The sequence below is a fragment of the Quercus lobata genome, chromosome 2 (assembly GCF_001633185.2).
Source record: "Quercus lobata isolate SW786 chromosome 2, ValleyOak3.0 Primary Assembly, whole genome shotgun sequence".
NCBI lineage: Eukaryota > Viridiplantae > Streptophyta > Magnoliopsida > Fagales > Fagaceae > Quercus > Quercus lobata.
This window is the reverse complement of record NC_044905.1, coordinates 91811631-91831470: the sequence shown is the minus strand read 5'-3', so window position 1 is coordinate 91831470 and position 19840 is coordinate 91811631. Positions and strand designations below refer to the sequence as shown.

Sequence of the window (19840 nt, the reverse complement as noted above, 5' to 3'; positions counted from 1 at the left end):
TACTTCATCCGTCTCAATTTGTCTGTACTGTTTGAAAAGTCAAACTTTTTAATAGAACATCATTTATTGTTATGTCTGTTTTATAAAAATGTATAAGTTTACAAAACTACTATTAAATAAATTTATTAGCTTTTTTTAAAAAAAATAGTTATTCTTAATGAGACAACTAAAAAGATGCCTCAATTAGATTGATTTTTAAATATTTGTTAGTTTTCTTTTCAAATAGTTTTGAAAATAAAGTAGGGGTATAATAAGAACATTAGTAAATTAATGACTTTTATTTTTAGAAGCAGGACAATATTTTGGAACATCGTACAATAGAATAGAGGACAAATAAAGTGGGACAGAAGAAGTATTATTTATATGTACATTCACTATTTAATTCAAAATGCCAACGGGGGCTTGGTTGAGTGGGTAAGGTTTGTTCACTTCGTGCACCACACCTAGATTCGAATCCCGCTGCCCGCAGGAGTCCGTTGGTGGGCATCCTTAGTGGGGTAACTCCCCACACAGTGATACAGGCGGGCCCCCGAGATCGGGCTACCCCGTCCAAGGCCATCTGGCGCCCTGCCCGGGGATGTAATATAGCCATAAAGGCCCCCATTTTCGTTTCTCAAAAAAAAAATATATATTTAATTCCAAATAATTTATTTTTTAGTTTCATAGGAACTACAAGTTTTACTACATTGGTCTTACAAATTAAAGTGCGATTCAAAATTCAGTTATGAGGTGATTGAAATTCACCAGTCACATTCATTGACACATCAGTTTGTAAGTTTCATGTAGTAAAAATTGCAAATTTTTTTAACATTTTCTTTTTAATTTGTGTGCATCAAGAGTGCATTAAAAATATTTCACTCAAAAGTCATATACATGCGTACTTTTTTTTAGAAGAATATACATGCATACTTTGTTCTCCATTAAAAACATTTCACTCAAGAATCATATACACTTCCTCTCTATTCTCCTTTTTTTCAAAATAATTAGGTACCTAAAGGAAAAGAAGTGCATGTTATTCTACTTGTTATGCAAAGACAAAAAAAAAAAAAAAAAGCTCAAATTATGCACACAAAAAATGTTGATACCATGCATGGAAATTGTATAAGAAAATTGTAAAATATCATGTATTTGTATGTGTGTGTATTTATTTATTATTATTATTTTTTGTGATATTGATATATTCAGGTTCTCTTTTTATCATATTTTTTATAATTTAAGTTTCTTAATGATTACCCTAGAAAAATTTCCTAAAGTCGCCACCATTAGGAGAAACTTGAAATGTATGCATAATGAATGTAAGAGAATGGATCACCACGTCATCTTGTCCTGAAACATCTAAATATGTCTCACTCATTATACTATTGTTGGGATTCATATGAATTCATCATTTATATGAGGGGAGGAAGTATCATTTCCTTGAACTCCAAATATACCTAATAATTTCCATGTGAATGAAATGTTCTAAAAGAGGCAAATGCCTATCAAGCTTGCTTGTTTGGTAGTATTTAAATACATAAGCATAGAATGACCTATTTAAATCCATATGATTGACCGCCGCGCACCTTGATGCGGTGATCACTCTACAAGTATAAATGCTCTTGAGGTGTAGAGGGCAAGGGTCAAGATTCAAGTCTCCAGGAGAGAGTTTCACACATATATATACTTAGATTAGGCTAGAGTATTTTTATCTTGTATAAAAAAGATTAAAAATTAAAATAAAAAAAATCCATATGATTGAAATGTTCTAAAAAAGGCATCATCACCTATTTTTCAAAAAAGATCAGTACCAGCCTCCATTTTCTGCCTTTTACTAGCTAGCAAACAATTACAAATCTGAAATAACTATTCCATGTGACTTCAATAGAGCATAAGTATTTATTTGTCTTTAGGGTTGGGAGAGCTTTCTTTATGGCCTGTTTGGAAGTTTAAAAAAGGAAGGGGAGTAGAGTAGAGGGAGTGAGAGTAATCTAATTACCTTGTTTGGAAGTTTTTTAAGGAAGGAGGAGGAGGAGTTTGGAGGGGTTTCAACCACCTCTAACCCCTCATTTTTAATTCCTCCAAATTGGAGAAATTTGGAGGGAGAGTAAAATAGATAACTCCAAACAAGGAGAATGGCTAATTACTCCTTTCCCCCCTTACTAATTTTAAAAACATCCAAACAAGGTGGAGGGGAATCATTCCCCTCTACTCTCCTCCCTCTCTAAACTTCCAACAGGCCATTAATTTGTCAAGAGTGATTGTGTGCATGTGAGAGAGAGAGAGGTTGTTTATTATAACAAGATTATATTTGGGGATTTTAGGGGAAATCATTGAAGAAACATAAACTTGAACTAAGCTTAGAAACATAAATAAATTCTCTATCTTGAAGATGATATTTGCCTCCACTCAATTGAGTTTGCTATAACGCTCCAAAAAAAAAAAAATCTTTTAGATACAATTAATCTAGGATTCCACAACGTAGCAATCTTAGATAATTTTGTGAATTTCTCTCTTATGGTGTGCAAAATCTGTATATGCTCTAGAAAGGATAAAAATTATCATTTCACTCAAAGAAGCTAAATATGAAACATTATTTATAAATAATAAAAAGTTGTCTTACAAACGTATATAATACAATTGCAAATTATTTGTGACGCACGTACATATACATCATAGAGCAATTCGAACAAATTAGATGAAGATCATAGAGCAATTCATACAAATTAGATTTCTTCATCCCATGTGTCTGAAGCTGCCATATATCAAACACAATGGAATTAGTGTAGCAACTAAAACTCATGTAAAAGTTAGCTCCTTAAAGGCTAAAATCATTTTAAAAGTATTATAGCTAACAAATTAATAATCCACCAGCCTACGTATTTGAATCCTAGTTAATTAAGAGGATCATACTCCTCAGTCTTCATATATTAGTGATTTTCCAATTCTATGGAAATTTAACTATTCCTGTTGATGAAATATGATGGTGGGTTAAAGATTTTTTATTTTTCCTGCTTTTTTTTGTCCAAATAAAATGCTAAAATGATAGTAATTGGCATTCCAAATTGGTAAACGCACAAGCACAACAAAATAAAATATAAAATATACATACACAAAAAATTTAGAGTCTTTTTCACATCTATTATTGGAGTAATTCTACGGTACCCCCCAAAAAAAAGGGGGGTACAGTACCCACTAGTAGGTAACCTGTTACACCAGGTTACTTTTTTCTCACATTTGACGGTTCCATCTTCACATTGTGCAGTTCTAATATCACATGTGACAGTTCATTTCTCACATTTGGTGGTTTCTTTACTTTTTTCTCACATCTGACGGTTTCATTCTCACATTGTGCGGTTCCAATATCACATATGACAGTTCTTTTGTCATATTGGGTGGTTCTCTTACTTTTTTCTCACACTTGACGGTTCCATCTTCACATTGTGCAGTTCTAATATCACATGTGACAGTTCATTTCTCACATTTGGTGGTTTCTTTACTTTTTTCTCACATCTGACGGTTTCATTCTCACATTGTGCGGTTCCAATATCACATATGACAGTTCTTTTGTCATATTGGGTGGTTCTCTTACTTTTTTCTCACACTTGACGGTTCCATCCTCACATTGTGCAGTTCCAATATCATATGTGATAGTTCTTTTTTCACATTTGGTGGTTCCCTTACTTTTTTTTTTTCCACATTTGACGGTTTCATCCTCACATTGTGCGGTTCCAACATCACATATGACAGTTCTTTTGTCACATTGGGTGGTTTCCTTACTTTTTTCTCATACTTGACGGTTTCATCCTCACATTGTGCAATTCCAACATCACAAGTGACAGTTCTTTTGTCACATTTGGTGGTTCTCTTACTTTTTTCTCACATTTGACGGTTCCATCCTCACATTGTGCAGTTTTAATATCACATGTGACAGTTTTTTTCTCACATTTGGATGTTCTCTTACTTTTTTTTCTCCCATTTGACGGTTCCATCCTCACATTGTGTGGTTCTAACATCACATATGACAGTTTTTTTGTCACATTGGGTGGTTTCCTTACTTTTTTCTCACACTTGACGATGTCATTCTCACATTGTGTAGTTCTAACATCACATGTGACAGTTCTTTTCTCACATTTGGTGGTTCCCTTACTTTTTTCTCACATTTGACGGTTCATTCCTCACATTGTGCAGTTCCAATATAACATGTGACAGTTCTTTTATCACATTTGATAGTTCCCTTATTTTTTTTTTCCACATTTAACGGTTTCATCCTCATATTGTGCAGTTCCAACATCACATGTGACAATTCTTTTATCACATTGGATGGTTCCTTTACTGTTTTCTCATACTTGACGGATCCATTTTCACATTTTGCAGTTCCAACATCACATGTGACAGTTCTTTTCTCACATTTGGTGGTTCCCTTACTTTTTTCTCACATTTGACGGTTCTATCCTTACATTGTGCAGTTCCAACATAACATATGATAGTTCTTTTGTCAAATTGGGTGGTTCTCTTATTTTTTTCTCACATTTGACGGTTCCATTCTCACATTATGTAGTTCGAACATCACATGTGATAGTTCTTTTCTCATATTTAGTGGTTCCCTTACTTCTTTTTTTTACATTTAACAGTTTCATCCTCACATTTTGCAGTTCCAACGTCACATATGACAATTCTTTTGTCACATTGGGTGGTTCCTTTATTTTTTTCTCACACATGATGGTTCTATTTTCACATTTTGCAGTTCTAACATTACATGCGACAGTTCTTTTCTCACATTTGGTGGTTTCGTTACTTTTTTCTCACATTTGACGTTTCCATCTTCAAATTGTGTCATTCCAACATTACATGTGACAGTTCTTTTTTCACATTTAGTAGTTCCCTTACTTTTTTTTCTCATATTTGACGGATAACAGGGTGGAAAATGGCATTTTCCACCATTTGGTTCGGGAGAGAAAAAAAGAGAGACAGAAAATGGGGAGGAAAATAATCCCTTCGGGCTCACACTTTTACCTCCCTATTTGGGAGGAAAAGATGCTGATGATGTAATTTACACAAATACCCTCACTTTGTTACCCTCACCTACTCCTCTCACTTTCCCACTATTATATTACAAGGACATAATAGTCAATTTATATAAACTACATTTTTCATCCTCCAATTTTTCTCTCCAACCAAACAAAAAAGTTTTTCACCCTCCAATTTTTCCACCCCTCCAACCAAACACACATGAGGGAAAACCAAATATTTTCTATCCTCCCACTTTTTCATTCAGCCTACTGATTTTCTATGCATCATCAATATATACTATAAAACCGAAGATGTATAACCTTATGTGCTCTCTAATTGTTCTTATGCAACATTTGCAACTTAATCACAGTTGTGTGTTTATTGTGGTGTCTAAGGTTGGAAATAAGGTGACTATACAATTAGCAAGTTATGCAAAAAATCCAATACAAAGATTGTTGATAATTTTAAAATTTTCAGTAAACACTTGAATTGAAACTACAGATTTAGTATGAAATAGTCATCAATCAAGGCTACTACACCAGGTTTTATATTTTTTAGGCATTTTCATTAGATCCACGTGTGCAGAAGTGTCAAATGACTGTGTCTGACATGAATATAATCACTCCAACTAAAGTGTCTATGCAATTTTGTTTCATAAAATTATTATTATATTTAGACCCATCTAAAACAAAATAAATATCCCAAAAATTTTCTACAATAACAAAAATTACCAATAGAAAAGGTAAAACAATTAAGCATAATTGACTGATTTTACCAAAAACGAACAACCCAGTCCTTTTTAAAAAAATTATCAAAATAATTTTGTCATTGAGAGTTTAGCATATCGACCACAATGATAAGTGTGAGCCTCATTTGAGTCCGCAGAACCTCCACGAGCTAAGTCCAAGAGAGCCTTAACAGCAATGGAATGTTTTCATTGTTGAAGACTTATTGGTGCCACAAAGCATTTATCTCTCTCTCTCTCTCTCTTTGGATTTCGCAAAATTTATACAAACTCATCATTCTAAAGCCATTTGGTATTTGTTCCTATAAAATATTGGAACGTGTAATTTGAACATAATTAGCTGTTAAAAGGAAGTGGGCCTTTAATGTGCATTAACATCTCCATTCCTTTCAAGCATTTGCAAACTTCCAAGAAACAAGCAGCAGCAAAAACAATTCAACATGTTATAGAATCATCACAAATACTGATGATTTTTCCAAGAATAATATTTCATTTATGAAGAGCTAACAATTTTATGACTTAAATCTAGGAGCAGCATAAATTCAACTTGCCGCCAATACTTCTTAAAAAAAAAAAAAACAAAATGGAACCACCTCATAAAGTTTGGTACAAACAAAAATCATTCCAGTATCAACCTTTGGCAACCAGCCAAGTAAACACGTAACTAATGTAGAGCAAATTTCAGAATAGCCTTAATTTCACATTGGGGGCCGACCTGAACCTAGCAGCTGGCCGATTAGATTAGTCACCTGGCAAAAACACAAAATAGCTTGCTTTTATTTCCATTACATGATGTTAATCGCACGCAAATCATAATTCATACGTGATGAAATACCAATTCCTTACACTAAATTACCACAAAACAAAATAGAACCAGCAAGCAACCCACACTATTCAAATACTGATGTCACAGAAAATCACATGTCTATAAGGTTAGGCCTTTCTAAAGCAACACCAAGGCTGCAAGACTTACACAGATATTTCTAAGCTAATGGCATGGTGCACAGAATTATCAGTATAACATACGCATTGATAAACTACATAAAATAATGTGAAGGAAGCATGGAAGTAATGGATGATATAAAATTAAACTTAAGCCAGAAACATGATGGAGAGAATCCAATCAAACATCAAGACAACAAAATTCAAAGAAAGGCCAAGGGGAAAAATGAAACTTTTGGTGTGGAGGGGTCGAAGGTAGAAGAAACTGAAATATTGTCTTTTTTGTAACAAAATCCAGTTCAAAAGAATATGACAATAGATGAGAGTCAGTCCACATTTTAAACATCTGCATTGCTCCTTATACAGGATATCTATGAGTAGCTTGAAAATATTTACAAACTTATCAAGCAAATTATAACATGGATATGACTTTATATCAATCAAATTATAACAAGAGACAAGAGAGTAATATAATAATGAGAAATTTAATCTACCCCCTCAAAAAAAGAGTACATCAATCAAAAGTTTATACTGTGGGAAGTACTGTGTAAACCATATGCGAATATGATTGTCAACTTACATGCCAATATTTTGATACGCAGCGATCAATGCAACTATTTTCACCCATATTTAGTTCAGACTCCTTGTACCTGAAATAATAAATGATAATATGACCAATTTGATACATTTTCTTTACACAAGGATGTCAAATGAGTACTTTCTGCAATTAATTAATATAGAGAAAAAATTACTGAACTTTGTAAAAAAAGTTAATTGGATTCTACAAAGGTGAATTCAAAATCAACTTAGAAAAGTTCATGCAAATTGCAGGAAAGAAATTAACACAAAGTTTTGTACCTTTTCTCAACGCACTTATTAAAACATGTGTTTGTAAGCCTGATTCAAAAACAGAAAAAGGAAGCAGGTCAACCTCAATAAATATTTATCCTGAATGGAAAATCATAAACAATGCAATTTTATTCAAAATATATATCACTATGAGACATCCTCAACCATAGCAGTCCAATTCCCAATCTTAATCTAGCAAGTGAAAGCATTGATAAATGTGCTTACTATAGGGTAGTTTCTTTTTTGGTGGTAATTATGCACTTATCCTTTTTATAGGTGAGACCACACCTTAAAATGACATTGACCTAAATTCACAAAGTAATATTTCCAATCATAATGGTTAGTCATTTATTCGGTATCATCTTGATTCAGAGTATCTCACCTCACCTAGGAAAAACCAAAACTAAAATAAACTCTCAATGAGAAATAATGTTAACCTGATTTTTCACAGTAACTGGACTAAAAAAGAAAAAATAAAAATAGTTAGCTAATCCTAATTTGAAAGTAATCACTGGGTTGAACCTGAAACTATCTGTGCAACGTCTGTTGTTGCTATTCAGAATTGGAGATGACCTTACCCTGTACTCTGTAATTGTTGTTGAGGTAAAGATGTCAGGGTTGCTATATCTTTGTCAAACAAACAAGTGGGTTTTGGTTTTTGTCTCTTGCTACATTCTCTTTCCCTAGGTGCAGTGCTGCTCTACAACTTCTGCGGTAATGTACAAATGCTTTGGGAGTCGGGGGACCAACTATTTGTTACTCAAGTTGAGAGATCGCTTTGTTACTGACTAATTCCCAGTTGAATCCTTGCCTTTGGCACCAACTGGCTCTATGCAGAGCCACACTGCTAGAAAGTAGAAAGTAGAAACTAATGCTAAAAGAGGGACACAATTTTGATACAGGAGATGATCTAATTAGGAATGCTGTTTTTATTACAACTTCAATTTATGGTGAACATCATCCAGATAAAATATCTGCTCCTAAAACTCTGAGCAAACTCACCAGGCTTCTTTCAAATTCTAAATTTTAGAGAAACCAACTCTAAAATTGGAAACCAACTCTAAAATATAGCACAAACCAACACTAAAATTGGTGTTCTTACTGCCAAGGTGGTTGAAAAAAAAAAAATCTCCTAAGTCCATAGGTTCATAGTATCATGTCCTCCCCACACTCCCAACCAAATCTAATCTTGTCGCAACTTATGGATAAGGGTTCCCACGTCTCACTCAAGTTTCATGTTTCGCATCCCAAACTCAAAAGTGTAAAGATTTTTTTTTTTTTTTTTTGAGAAACCAGTCTGTGAGACAGACCGATGCTTTTATTAAAACATAAGAAAACTATGAACATCAAACAAAGTAAGGGGGATAATGTCCCCAGGTAAGTCTTCAACCCAAACCTGAAGTTCTAGCCCAACCCAAGATTTCTTTGCCAAAGCATTGGCAACCTTATTACAATTTCGTTTCACATGGCAGTAGTGATCCAAGCAATCAGTGGTGGACTATCAAGCCCTTCGGTGTAAAGATTAATTTGTCAAATATATAAGAACCGAAACTCAAACAAAACAATAATAGCATAAACCCACAAAGTTTAGAGAAATAATATAAACCCATATCAGCGTTAATCATATGTGAAGAGAGAACCTGAAGATTGTGGGTGGTTCCACCGATTTAGAATGGCAGAAAAGAAGTGCCACCGAGTCATACGGGAAGAGTTGAAGCGCCGCCGAGTTGGATTGGATATAAGTGAGCCGCCGATTTGAGGATGGATTGGAAGAGACGAAATTAGAGAGCGGCGCCGACGAGTTGGATTGGATTTAGCTATTTTGAGGGCTTTGTTTAGAGAGGCAAACTGAGACAGGCAGAGGAAGAAGCAAACGTGAGAGGAGAAAAGTATGATTAATGTTATAATTTTTGGTTTATATATAAAACCTGTTTAGCCGGTAACCAAAACCCATTAAAATTACACCAACGGCAAGATTAAAACAATATTAAATGAATGGTTCTGATTTAAGAGGGTACCGTACCCCCCTTTTTTTGGGAGGGATACGGTAGAATGACCCCTATTATTGATATGGCAAATTGTGATTTTAAAAAAAAAAAATCACTTTCATTAAAACCACTTTTATTAGTATTTAATTAAGTACTAACCGTAAAGTCACCTCAACTGTGGTAGAAATGGTTGTAAATTTTGTGTTTATTGGTGTAAAAAAAAAAAAAAAAAAATCTACCTGTTTTAGAAAGTGTGAAGTCCTTGTCATACCCAAGGGCCCAGAAGAAATACCCACCAAGACCTTGAGCCTTTGCAAATTCAACCTTCTTCTCAATCGATGCTGGCCCATCGTACCCAATCCAATCGGTTCCAGCATATGAGTACATCGATACAGTCTGCTCATCAAACACCACACCTTCAGCATTTGTCACATTGAACTCCACTATGTCAATATATTTCATAACACCATTATTGCCAGGCCCAGTTCCAACTGCAGGAGCTCCAATTCCATTCTCGCTTGGACTTTTCAATTGCCAAGTTCTTCCATAAAGTGGTAGGCCCATGACTAATTTCCGTGGCGGAATCCCAGCCTTGATCCAAGATGAAATGCCATAGCTAGTGCTAATATTGCTGGCCTTGTCATAAAGCAAAGCATGTTCACCAGTGACTGAAGTGTCCCAGCTTCCATGATAATCATAGCACATGGGACTAACAAAATCAACATATTTGCTCATGGCTTCGACAGGGTAAGCTCTAGGTATGTTGGATAGGAAAAAATTGGATGCAAAATAAACTGCTGCACTTAAAAACAGCTGAGGTTTTCCAGAGATAGAGGACTCATTTTCAATAGCTTCATGCCACTCTTTAAAGAGTAATGAGAGATTTGACATATCTTGTGGAGTATGTGGAAATTCCCAATCGAGGTCAAGCCCATCAAAGCCATACTTCCTAGCCACACTGACTGAGGAGTTGATAAAGGCTGCACGACTATCTGGATTGCTTGCCATATTGGAGAGAGTGTGTGGGCTTGCAGTGCCACCTCCAATGGATATGAAGGCCTTTGCTCCAGGAGTTTTGGCGTGGAGGGTGGCCGTGAAGTTTTTCATCCATTTGTCATCAGTCTGAGTGATCAAAATTTGGTAATTATTGGCATCAGGCACAACAAAAGCATAAAAGAGGTGAGTGAAGTAGGATGTAGAGATTGCTGAGGGAGGAAACTTTTCTGCTCGCCATGAAGGCCAATAACCAGCTTTGATACCTCGAGGAGGTGTAGATGGAGATGGTGAAGTACTTTCAGGAAGTTTCAACATGGTATTGGCGATGGTGAAGGTGAAGTTGACTTTGGCTGGAGAGTAAGGTTTGACTCGGTCCTTGCCAATGCCATCATATATTGGAGTATATAACCTTAATGATACTGGTAGGTGTGAAAGCTCTGGCTGTGTCAATATACAATGCTCTCTTGGATTTACATTGATAAGATAAGGTTTGGTTCGCATAAATTTACAATGTCTACTGTTTGATGGGTGTTAGTTTTTTTTGTTTTTTTATTTTTATTTTTTTGAATAATTTGATGAGTATTTGTTGGGTTCTTATTTTCAATAGGATTTTGCCATTTCAATTCCGTGTACATTTGGCTCCAAATTAAAAAGCCAACTTATTTTATTATTCAGTTTATTTTTGCTACTATTCATGAGTCTTAATGCACTTTTTGGTACTATTCATGAGTCCTACTGTACTATTTTAGTTAATTTTTACTTTTATCTACAGTATTTTCAGTAAAAAAATTTCAATTTCAGCAAAATAAACGGATCCAAAACAAATCCTATAGCTCACCCCATTTTATGATTTTATCATCAAACTAATTCAAGTGATAGTTGAAAGAAAGTGGCATCAATTCAAGTGACGATTGAAAGAAAGTGGCATCGCCTGTAGAAAGTGGAAGAATCTTATAGTCATTTAGCTTGTAGCTTGCAACTTGCAATACACGCGATCTTCAACTTAATAAACAAGGTATTCTTTATTTTGGTAAGGGTGAAACTTATGGTCCATTTGAATTGAGAGGAAGTAGGGTAGAGTAAAGTAAATTTAGCCTAAAATTAGCATTTTTTTCAGTCAACTCCCCTCTACTCCTCCCCCTCCTCCTTTGCCCCTCAATTCAAACAGGCTATTAGGTACAGTACTTAGATGTTATTTCTTAGATTTCTCTTTTAAAATTCTACCATGTGGATTTTTTCTTATGGGATAAAAATATATTTTTAAATTAAGTAGCTACATAACCAAATTTTAAGATGAGAACTTAAAGAACAGCATCTAAAATACTTTCAATAAAAAATTTTCAATTTCACCAAAATAAACAGATCTCAAACAGACCCTGTGTGGCTCACCCCATTTTATCATCAAACTAATTCAAGTGACAATTGAAAGAAAGTGGCATCAATTTAAGTGACAATTGAAAAAAAGTAGCATCAATTCAAGTGACAATTGAAAGAGAGTGGCATCGCCGATAGAAAGTGGAAGAATCTTATAGTCATTTAGCTTGTAACTTGCAACATGCAATACACGCGACCTTCAGCTTCATAAATAAGGTATTCTTTATTTTGGTAAGGGTGAGACTTAGGTACAGTACTTAGATGTTATTCCTTAGATTTCTCTTTTAAGATTCTGCCATGTGAATTTTTTCTCATGGAATGAAAGTATATTTTTTAATTAAGTAACCACATAACCGAATCTTAAGATGGAAACTTAGAGAACAGCATCTAAGGTACTGTACCTCAGTTTTGTCCTTTTGGTAAATACTAAATAACAAGATTAACAATTGACCTATTTACGAAAGAAGTATGTCAATTGTAATTAGAGTCTAGTTATTCTGCAAATGATCATGTGGATTATTAATCGTCTGCATCTTGATAGCTATGCAGGTTAACCATTTTTAGTTGAATTAATCTTCTGCATTCATTTTTAAAATCCAATACAAATAAATGCTGCATTCATTTATAACTCATGTCTAATTAAAAAAATTATTATTGACCAGTCAACGGGGCTAGGGGAAACCTAAGTAAAAATTTTGATGTTACAAAAACAGTACTGCAATGCTCAAGAATAGAATAAGAATGCCTGAAGCACCTCCAGATCACAAAATTGCAGCTTTGAATGAGAAACGAACTTCAGCAATGTTGTCAGTATAAATAGTTTGTTAGATATGATCCCTACATCAAAGTTTGCAAAGTCCTGCAGATCCAAGTATAACATATTAATATAAAGCCATAAATCCTCATTCTTCTAGTTTGAAAGCCAATTGGTCAGATGTCAACTGATTTTCGAAAAGAAAGAGAAAATATAAATACGATTACCATTTATCTGAATTGATTTCTGATGGCCAAAGGTGCTGAAATTACTTTCGCTTTTCTCTCAACCATTCAACAAAACTATCAAGGATCAGAGGCCAAGCTTGGTCGGAATCATAGTTGTGAAGATCAGGAAAACTTATCTGCCAACAATAAAGAGAAGGATTTAAACTTTTAAGAGTAATTTAATTGAAAGAACCTGCACAAAAAGGGCTAATCATATCTTGCCATCAATTACCGCATCAAGTTATATAGTCACGCATTTCTTACAGACGGAATAAATAATTATGTCTACTACTACCCCAAATGAATCCCAAGAATATGATAATTTGAAAAATAATCTTGGAAAGGCAACCACTCAAACATGACATTACAACTATCCAAATACAAGACATTTACAGCATTGCACGGTGTTCCTTGTTCTATAGCAGTATTGGACATAAACAGTAAAAGAACATGTCACTTCTTCGCTTTATTTTCATTGATCAGGATGATATAATTGTATTGGAAAAAAAAAAAAAAAAAACTAACTATAACATAAATTTATATTTACTTGATTCAACTCCCCAGAGATCAGTGCAAGAAAAAAAGATGACAGAATGATGGCAAAAACAATTGCTTACCTCATGGCAAAAACGATAGAAGTTAACCCACTGATCCATGGTTAGCACCCTGTAATCACTCTGGAACTGCATGGGTCACAAAACATACCATGGGGTAAATGTCGAAATAACAAAACATAAAAAATCTACATTCACGTAGACAAGAAAAATACCTTTAGATACTCAGTTATTGAATCAACCTGGGCACAGAATTGGGAACCCAGAACAAGATTCAGCAATTCACAAATGGTCTCAACGTCTACACACTTTTGCATCTCTTCTGAAAATTTCATCAATGTCAGATTGGCTAAAAAAATGTGTGTGTGTGTGTGTGAGAGAGAGAGAGAGAGGATAAAAGAACTTTGTCTTGAAAAACAGAGTGCAATGAAATGTTCAAAAAAGGCAGATGCCTGCCAAGCTCACCAGTTAGGCAGTATTTAAATGCATAAGCATAGAAATCCTCAAAGTTGGGTGGCGTCATCACCTATTTTACACATAAAAATCAAGATCAGTTCCAACCTCCATTTCTGTCTTTTATTAGCAAACAGTTTACTTTCTGAACTAAATATTCCATGTGACTTTAAAGCATAAGTACCTCGGTCTCCAGGGTTGGGAGTGCTTTCTTTAATTTTTCAAGGTTGTCGACCTTTAGAGCTTTTAGTCCTGTTCGCCACTCATCCTAATAAATGGAGGATATTGATCATAACATTTCGATGAACAAATCAAAAAATATTACCAAAGGAAATTCAAGAAGCTATAACAATTGATTAAAAGAATAGTAAAGGGGATATGTATTTCAAGGTCATGGTTAACTCGATTTTAGGTTGTATTAAAGATAATATAAGTAACAACCAGTGGCCTGCTAGCACCCACCCCTACTTGGGGGGTTTAAACAAGGGATCAAACTGATTCCTCTCATCTACTATAAGCCATAACACCACTGTTATAGTGCGATGAGACCATGTCCAGGACAGAATGTCATCCATGTTTAATATCCACCATTAGCCTGAAGAAGGTAGGTTTATAATTGCTTGTAAGCCCCAGATTCTAGAGAAGCTTGAACAATACAAGCAACACGTTAAAGCTCTTACAGGTCCTTTCACCAAGCCTGGATCACTTGGGAGTTGCTTACTAGTCTCTCGGTGGGACATAAGAAGATAAAGTCGACTGTTCCCAAGTCCAAAGATGTGCTTCTCAGTTATGTCCTTTGTAGCCCATGATTGCTAGGTATCCTGTCTTTCCCCTCAGATTGGACTGTCATGGGTGATCCCAATGTCGCTGGGTGATCTTCCTCAAAGTTGGCATATAGGTTTTTACCACATACATTGGTATGACAGTTTTGAATATTCACTCCTTTCACTAGGGCATCTCAAAACTTAAAAGACCATCTTTAGAGTTTTAAAGGGAGAGATTTAAGCATGCTTGATTTGTTGCAAAAATCTAGAACTCATCTGTTTTATAAAAATTTAAGTTAGTTTTCATAGGGAGGAGATGTTTGTGAATGAGTGATATATGAAGTTTGGGGGGTGTTTTCTTTTCAGTTAAAAGGCTCTTTTTCATAACTTTGGTGGTCGGTTTTCATTATCTTTCTCCTTTACTAGAAAGTCTTGGGATGTCTCATATATTATACGTATGTGGGTACAAAAGTGCACGTGTGTGGATTCTTTCATTACCCATCAGAAAAGTTATACATTCCTTATATGAAGTATGCACATCAAAGAGTTGACAACCAGGATATAAGAAGACATGTAAGCCCAGTGGCAATATGTTCTAGCAGTAAATAGCCGCAGCAATTCTCAGGCTTACCTTAGAAAAATAACCCTGCTTTTTAGCTTTCATTTTCCTGTTAAATGAAAACAAGACAAATTTATAATAAACGTAAGATATAAATCAGAATGAAGTATGGACAGAATAACATGTACACGAAAAACAACATACCAAGCGAGCATCAATATCCTAACATCAGTATGCTGCACTCCCATGCCAGAACAAAGTGTTTCAACTCCTTCTGGACTGTTCAAGCATATAAACAGCACAAGGAAATCAGTAATCATTTAATGATGCACATCTGATCAATTACAGTCACATCAACTTTAGCAATTCATGCTGGCCATCAAATCAAGGAATTTTTTTAGAAGTCAAATAATTTTATATAAAAGAGGAGATATGTCAGATACGCAATATGCGCATTGGCCTACTTCTCAAAAAAATACAATCTCAAATTCAGAGGGTCTAGGAATTTTTTTTATAAAAAAAGGTGATTGGATACTGGCCAAAATAGTCATCCACTCAAAAATAGACCTCTAAATCATTTGTTTGAGTACATAATTATGCTTGAGTACAAAGGAAATTGGGTTAAAATTAGCAGAGTTTTCCTTAATGCAATCAATTTTCTTTAGAAAATCATGGCACAGATGGGCTTGAAACCATAAAATGATAAATAAGAATGAAAAAAGATGTTTTGAGGGGTCAGTAAGGATATCTTTGACCTGGGTTGACAAACCTAATGGACTAGAACTCACCCATTCCAAAGATATCCACAAATAGAGCACATGCCCATGTTGTTAATGTAAATGTATAATTTCTTTATATGTAAAGAAATATCACACTTAATTGTAGATATACAATATAAACGAATAATTCTTAAAAGTAGACATGGTAACAAGTCAAGCATCCATAGCCTAGTGGTTAAAATTCATGAACAATGATGGACTATTAGATTAAAGTCTGGACAAAGGAAATTTTTGATACACAGAAAGTTGCCTTGGGAATGTCAAGAAACTCCTTTACTCAATTATGTAAATAGTAAGTTGAATACATAATCCATATCCAGTTTCCAATTAGTTGATTGGAGCTCATTACCAGTTACAATCATGTAGTATCTAAAGTGTGCAATTCAAATTTCATAATGAGAGCAAGCATCCTGCAGTCTACAGGTACTTAAATAGTAAGAGAAACCCTTCTGGGAGCTGACATTGTTGCATGGGCAGAAGTTAGATGACATGATCCCACAATAAAGGCCACAAATGAAACAAGATCAATTATGCTATCAGGATGCAGTGCAAGCCACAAGCTGAACAACTAACAACCACACAATGGGAAAATCACATTACTGTTCAAACATGTTGGATACCAATATAAAATCACTACATTAAAATTATCAGCTCTGAAGATATCAGTAGCCTGACAAAAAACACAAATTTGTATATATCACTTACTCAATCAAGCCTAAATCCTTATTTGCATATGAATCAAATAGTTGATCTATCCGATCCACCTCCTTTGTTACAGCTTTAACTGCTCCAGCTTTACCTGAGGATTAATAACATGATACAGAATGATAGTAAGAACAGTATACTTAATAATGTAGACAAAACATGAAGAGCTCAATCAAATGATAGCAAAACCATACACTTCACAATCAAATATCTATCAAGTAACCACTAGAAACATTTAACAAAATTATTTGCTTCATTTTTCTTAATGATACGCAGACTTTGCTTAATAAATATTCATTAGTCAAAGCTTATACCAACAAATGATAAAGCATCTGAAAACATAGGCTTTTGCACTATATTTTGATTAAAAGAGAGATGCACATTCATAAAGTACCACTATTCCCAAAAACTTAGCTGATAAGAAATGTGTGTTTTATCACTTAACCATTATTCTAACGCTCCCCCTCACCTATGACTCAGTTCAAGGGTGTATTATTTACATTTACATAAATAATGCAAGGACAGTAATCAATATGAACGCTACTCATAATTCAAGTATCATCTAGAAGCATAGGTTAGTCCTTTAATAAATTAATGACATTGATGATGTCAATATATAATAGTCACAAGGTTAATTATCAAATTATTGAATATATATATATATATATATATATCAAAATGTAAGTGTTTGGCCCCCATTCTACCCCAACATGATCAACAAAAAACCAAATGTTCCATGACCCCTATTTTTTGATAAATTGACGTGTTCCATAATGACACTTTGATGAATTCCATTAGACATACTAAGAGCATTTGCATCCGACGTTGTAAAATAGCATAAAGGCCAAATTTTGCCCAATCAACCCAAAAAAACAACCACAACTGCAGTACTTATGCAAATATACACAAGCATTGTTGTTGTGCATTTTAGTCTTTTATTCTTTCTTTGTGTTTCCCATTTTCCCAAGGATGAAGGAAGAGAGTGGATGGTGGTTATGATGTGTAAAGAGAGCGAAACAATCTAAAAAAATCAAGAAAATTGATATTTTAATGAAATAGAACTTCGAATAGATAATTTGATGTGGATGTTTTGAAAAGTGGTTAGATAAAATATAAAAAATAGGTCCTTATGCTAAAATAGATAAAAATTTTAACACGAGCTAATGTGAATACTCTAAGCGTAGAGCCACATATCATCTCCACTAGAGTATCAAGCCAAACCCCTTTGGCATATACAGATGAAGGGTAAGACAGTAATTTCATAAAATTGATAAAAACTTTAAAAAGGGAAAGATCATAATAATATCCTAAAAGTAAATTCTTTCATACATGTGTGGAAAACAAGTAGGATCAGCAAGTACATGTGGCAAATTTTGATTGGCCTAGAGCAACAATTGTGCATAAAGTGAGAGGTTAGGTAATTTACAGGAGGTGAGGACAGTAGTGCAGTGCACCCATGTCACGAGTGCCAGTGCTTTGATTCAGCAAAAGGAGTTTGGTTTTGGTCCCCTTTTTGACTTATTTTGATTAATATCAGTTCTTTTTTTATGCATACATATATATATCAAGAACAAGAGGGCAACATTATAATCTCATGGGAACCAAAAAAAAAAAAAGACAAATTTTAAAAGGAACACAATAGAAGTTAATCTATTTACATTATACTCCCCATAAACCACTTACCAAATTGACTACAAGTTATTTAAATTTTTAAAAAAATAAATAAATAGATTTTTTATTTTCGTTTGGGTAAGTTTAACTCAGCCAAGGATTTCTCCAACATCTAAAATTAGTCAATGCTTTTTCTTTTTCTTTTCATAATACATAAATTAGTCCCCCCAAATACACATTAAAGTCTATGTTTTTTTTTGGGTATTATCTTCCTACGTTTTCTAGGGAAACAAACAGGAGGAGGGGAAAATCAAGAAGAGAATTTTGGGGGGGATTGGATTGAGTACCGGAACGAACAGAAGAAGATTTGACGGATTCTGAGCTTGGTGGGGCCGCTTTTCGTTTTGATGTGCGAGGCTTCTTCTCTACTTCTCAATTCAACACACCAAAATCAATCAGCCACAATTTTGTCAAACCCAGAATCTCTCAACAATATATCATAAATTCAACCACACTTTTCAACCAAATCCATCAATTTTCTTTTACACAAACTTTAAAAGGATAACAAATAAAGTTGATCACATTTACATTACAATACCATTGACTATAATTTACTTTCAATAAATTAAATTTCAAAAAAAAAAAACCAAACAGCAAAACCAGCTTACACCCAGCAACGTAAAATTTAACGGATTTAAAGAAATCATCTTGAATTAGTTTCTTTTTCTTTTTCTTTTTTATAATGAGTAAATTAGTTAAAGCTGAAATTTTTATATGGTTTTTTTTTTTTTTTCTCGGGAAACAAACAGAGAGAAAAAATTTGGGGGGTTGGGATTCAGTACCGGGACGAACAGAAAGGGAGTCAGAAGATTTGACGGATGCTGAACTTGGTGGGGCCGCTTTTCGTTTTGATGTACGAGGCATCTTTCTCTTCTTCTTTCTTCTTCTTCTTCGAATCAAAGAACACAAAATCACAACCGTTGGTTTCGATGACCAAAACTCGAATCCACCACAATTTTGTCAAACCCTAATTGACAGAAACAATTTTTCTTTTCTTTTTTAATAAAAAAGAGAGAGAGTGAGAGCTAGAGAGAGAGCGTGAGGGGTTTTTGGACTTTGGATGGGTTTAATTTATAGTATTTGGATTTTGCTACAGAAGAAAAAAGAAAGACAAGGGAAGAAGGGTCGGACTCGTATTTGCTTCGCACCGACATGCGCGTTTTGGCACGTGCAAAGCCTGCTACTACTTCTACTTTCATCGCTCTTTACTCCTCTTCCAACTCCAACTAGTTCTCACAATTTTAATTAGAATTCTCCTAATCCAAATTGGATTAAAATAACTCAAAACATAATCGGAAAAAATCTACCCTATTTGATTGAGAAAAAATATATATATATATCCACGTAATAAATGTTTTTTTTTTTTTTGTAGTTTACAAATTTAGATATTTAATGGAAGATATTGTGAAATTTTGTGAATTAAATTAGTTCTAATTATTCAGCTAATTTAATTGAATTTTGAGGAGGATTGTAAATAAATAATTTTTTTCA

General features: G+C 34.2%; 2 protein-coding genes and 1 long non-coding RNA gene across 5 annotated transcripts; all 3 read right to left on the bottom strand.

Moving 5' to 3' along the window:
• Positions 1-2556: 2556 nt before the first annotated feature.
• Positions 2557-11104, bottom strand: LOC115977194 (class V chitinase CHIT5a-like). The gene is made up of 2 exons (XM_031098900.1): positions 9753-11104; positions 2557-2731 (listed from the first exon to the last, which is right to left on the bottom strand). The coding sequence occupies exons 1-2, from the start codon at positions 11008-11010 to the stop codon at positions 2703-2705; spliced, it is 1287 nt and encodes a 428-aa protein (XP_030954760.1). The 5' UTR covers positions 11011-11104; the 3' UTR covers positions 2557-2702.
• Positions 6158-9466, bottom strand: LOC115977195. Its single transcript, XR_004088498.1, has 4 exons — positions 9166-9466; positions 7535-7573; positions 7257-7326; positions 6158-6483 (listed from the first exon to the last, which is right to left on the bottom strand). It is a non-coding gene; the product is annotated as an uncharacterized LOC115977195 (long non-coding RNA).
• Positions 11105-12440: 1336 nt separating the features above from the next.
• On the bottom strand, positions 12441-19487 carry LOC115977192 (DCN1-like protein 4). Of its 3 annotated transcripts, none has more exons than XM_031098897.1 (11): positions 19132-19483; positions 18637-18717; positions 16679-16772; positions 15399-15473; positions 15267-15303; positions 14056-14139; positions 13884-13944; positions 13634-13740; positions 13482-13547; positions 12865-13001; positions 12441-12742 (listed from the first exon to the last, which is right to left on the bottom strand). In XM_031098897.1, exons 1-10 carry the CDS (start codon positions 19211-19213, stop codon positions 12906-12908), a joined length of 783 nt encoding a protein of 260 aa, XP_030954757.1. In that variant the 5' UTR covers positions 19214-19483; the 3' UTR covers positions 12441-12742; positions 12865-12905. The 3 variants fall into 3 exon arrangements, with proteins under 3 accessions (XP_030954757.1, XP_030954758.1, XP_030954759.1); XM_031098898.1 differs by having other exon boundaries at positions 12520-12742; positions 18637-18714; positions 19132-19487; XM_031098899.1 differs by lacking the exon at positions 18637-18717 and having other exon boundaries at positions 12520-12742; positions 19132-19486.
• Between the last annotated feature and the right edge of the window lie 353 nt (positions 19488-19840).

Excerpts from the sequence above, each read along its gene's own strand:
- LOC115977194 (XM_031098900.1), bottom strand. The coding sequence starts at position 11,010 with ATGCGAACCAAACCTTATCTTATCAATGTAAATCCAAGAGAGCATTGT. Across the intron at positions 2,732-9,752 it reads CTTCACACTTTCTAAAACAG|CTTCAGACACATGGGATGAA; the intron begins GTAGATTTTTTT and ends GATATATGGCAG.
- LOC115977192 (XM_031098897.1), bottom strand. The coding sequence starts at position 19,213 with ATGCCTCGTACATCAAAACGAAAAGCGGCCCCACCAAGTTCAGCATCC. Across the intron at positions 16,773-18,636 it reads ATCTTCTTCTGTTCGTTCCG|GTAAAGCTGGAGCAGTTAAA; the intron begins GTACTCAATCCA and ends ATTAATCCTCAG. Across the intron at positions 15,304-15,398 it reads AGGATATTGATGCTCGCTTG|GAAAATGAAAGCTAAAAAGC; the intron begins GTATGTTGTTTT and ends TTCATTTAACAG.